We start from the raw sequence: 2159 nt of genomic DNA, 5'->3' as shown, positions 1-2159 counted from the left end.
GTCATATTCCCATATATCATTGTGATGCTGTTTATTCTATTACTCTCGTTCTCTTCTGCTTGTTTTCTTTTTTCTTTCTCAGCAGGTGACCCAGGTGATCGATATATGCATTTTTTTGTCTGCTTATTTAGTTGGTTTTTGTTTTTTGCCCTCTATCCCCGCCCCTCTGCCCCGCTGTTTTTCTTTCCCCAGTCAAGTCTGTCCCGTATTTAACAGGTGAAAATAAAATAAACAATAAAAGGTGAATCAAATAGATTACGGCGAGGCTGGGATGGTCCATCTGCTAACGTAGATCCGTTGGGCATCTTTCCTCGTCTTTAGACGATAATTCTGATGGGAAAAGAACCAAACGGGACAGGCGGGAAACAAACAAACAAAAGATGACGATGCAGTGCTCTGATTGGTCAGGTGTTTACTCGTGTAAAACGCTGAAACAACCACGTGTGACCCACCAAAGTAACATGAACACGTTAAAGCTTCGTGCTGATCCTCAGGTACGACACCTGGACTCACCTGAGTGTTGGGAACATGGTTAGTGATGGCAGTCTCGCACGTTCCCGATATTCCCACGCTCCATGCCGTGTTAGCTCCTGATTGGATGAATCAGTGACTCCTACTGGCGACTGATTTACAGGTGTTCAGTCAGCTGATGCCTCCCTGCAGTCTAACCTGACGTCTCTCGCTCTCTCTGTCAGCTGGTGCGCTTCGTGTTCAGGCAGACCTTCGAGGTGCTGAGGAGGCGGAGCTGGGACAGCAGGTAAGGAGTGGACACAGGTTTGTTCCCCGGTCATTTGCTGTGGCTCTGCGGGCTGTGACTGTTTCCTGTCTCCTCAGCGCCGTGTCTCAGTTCTTGGAGCTGCTGACGGCTCAGCTGCTGCAGAGCGACGCCGCGGCGCCGAGCGGCCTGCAGCTCCACGTCCTCGACCTTTACCTGACTGAGCTGGCGGTCATGGGAGCGGCAGAGGTAACGCTCAGGTCACAACGTGACATCACTCACCGTACTGTTAAATCAAAGAAACGACCTCTGACCTCGCCTGTGAGCTGTTGGTTGTAATAGCACCGTGGACCACAGAGGGGTGCAGTGAGTCGGCAACAGCGGGAATAACCTCTGCTTCCTGTCCGCAGCTCACCGCCGATCAGAACCTGACCCTCATCGAGCCGTTCTGCAGAACCGCGGCGAGAACCAAAGAGTGAGTCTGTGAGCCAATCAGCTCGCTTCTGTGAACAGCTCCCTCTAAAGCAGGAAGCTGATGGATCTGCTGTCTGTAACTCTGCTGGTGCCCCTCCCCCCTCTGTGCCCCCCGCAGTCGGACTCTGCTCAGCGGGATCTGCAGCAGCGTCTTCAGCACCATCATCAATCAGGCTCCCTTCGCCATCGATGACCTGATGAAGGAGGTGAGGGCGTCTGAGGACTCGGGACAGGCGTCTGAAGGGGACGAGGAGGAGGAAGGAGATGAAAAGTCGATGAAGATGGAAGCAGGGAGGAAGCAGCTTAATGGTAAGTGAGCGGAGGAGAAACAGGAAGTGCAGACGTGCGTTTGGTGCTGGTCTTTGTTAAGCAGGTGACAGGTGTGCTTACCTGTGTCCGTGACTCCGCCCTCGCTGCTCTCAGGCACTGATCCCTGGTAACTCTGCTCCGCGGTACCTTCATGATTTCTGACGTGCCGCTCTTCGGCGTCAGCTGATTGAAGGCAGCGCGAGACTTTCTTCCGATTTTATAGAAACGTGTTAAAATAACGTAAACGAAGCCCGAGGCAGTGACGCCGTCTCCACACGAGGAGGCGGTCGAACGAGGGCGCCGCTGCACGAGAACATGTTAGCTGTGATAAGGAACGTGGCGAGGAGGAGGCTGCGGTCTCTGTCTGAGCTCAACTCTTCTAAAGATGGTCCTTTTTATTCTTCCAGGAAACAAAACCAACGAGGAAGCTGATGATGACGATGATGAGTTCCTTCACTTGGAGAACCTGGACTCGGACTCACTGCGTGATGAAGACGTTGGGCCGGTGCTGCAGGTGAAGGCCGGCGCTGGTTTTGCAGGAACTTTAAAACCTGAAAGTATTGACATGTGATGTTAGCGACACATGAGTCTGATTATCTGAGATTTTACTTCCTGTCTGACCCCCTGAACTGGATGAACATAAAGCAAGAAGACAAGAGAA

General features: G+C 52.2%; 1 protein-coding gene across 1 annotated transcript in view; it reads left to right on the top strand.

Moving 5' to 3' along the window:
- Positions 1-2159, top strand: part of LOC102300525 (ribosomal RNA processing protein 1 homolog A) — a 9844-nt gene that overhangs the window by 2705 nt on the left and 4980 nt on the right. The window contains exons 5-9 of the mRNA XM_042225386.1: positions 696-757; positions 835-964; positions 1126-1190; positions 1308-1498; positions 1906-2012. Of these exons, the coding sequence (XP_042081320.1) occupies positions 696-757; positions 835-964; positions 1126-1190; positions 1308-1498; positions 1906-2012 (555 nt within the window). The remainder of the gene's footprint in view (positions 1-695; positions 758-834; positions 965-1125; positions 1191-1307; positions 1499-1905; positions 2013-2159) is intronic.

This window comes from Haplochromis burtoni, unplaced genomic scaffold (assembly GCF_018398535.1).
Source record: "Haplochromis burtoni strain Fernald_Lab_line unplaced genomic scaffold, NCSU_Asbu1 Contig_170, whole genome shotgun sequence".
NCBI classification, from domain to species: Eukaryota; Metazoa; Chordata; class Actinopteri; order Cichliformes; family Cichlidae; genus Haplochromis; species Haplochromis burtoni.
Note: the sequence above shows the minus strand (reverse complement) of the source record. Positions and strands in the feature narration are given on the sequence as shown.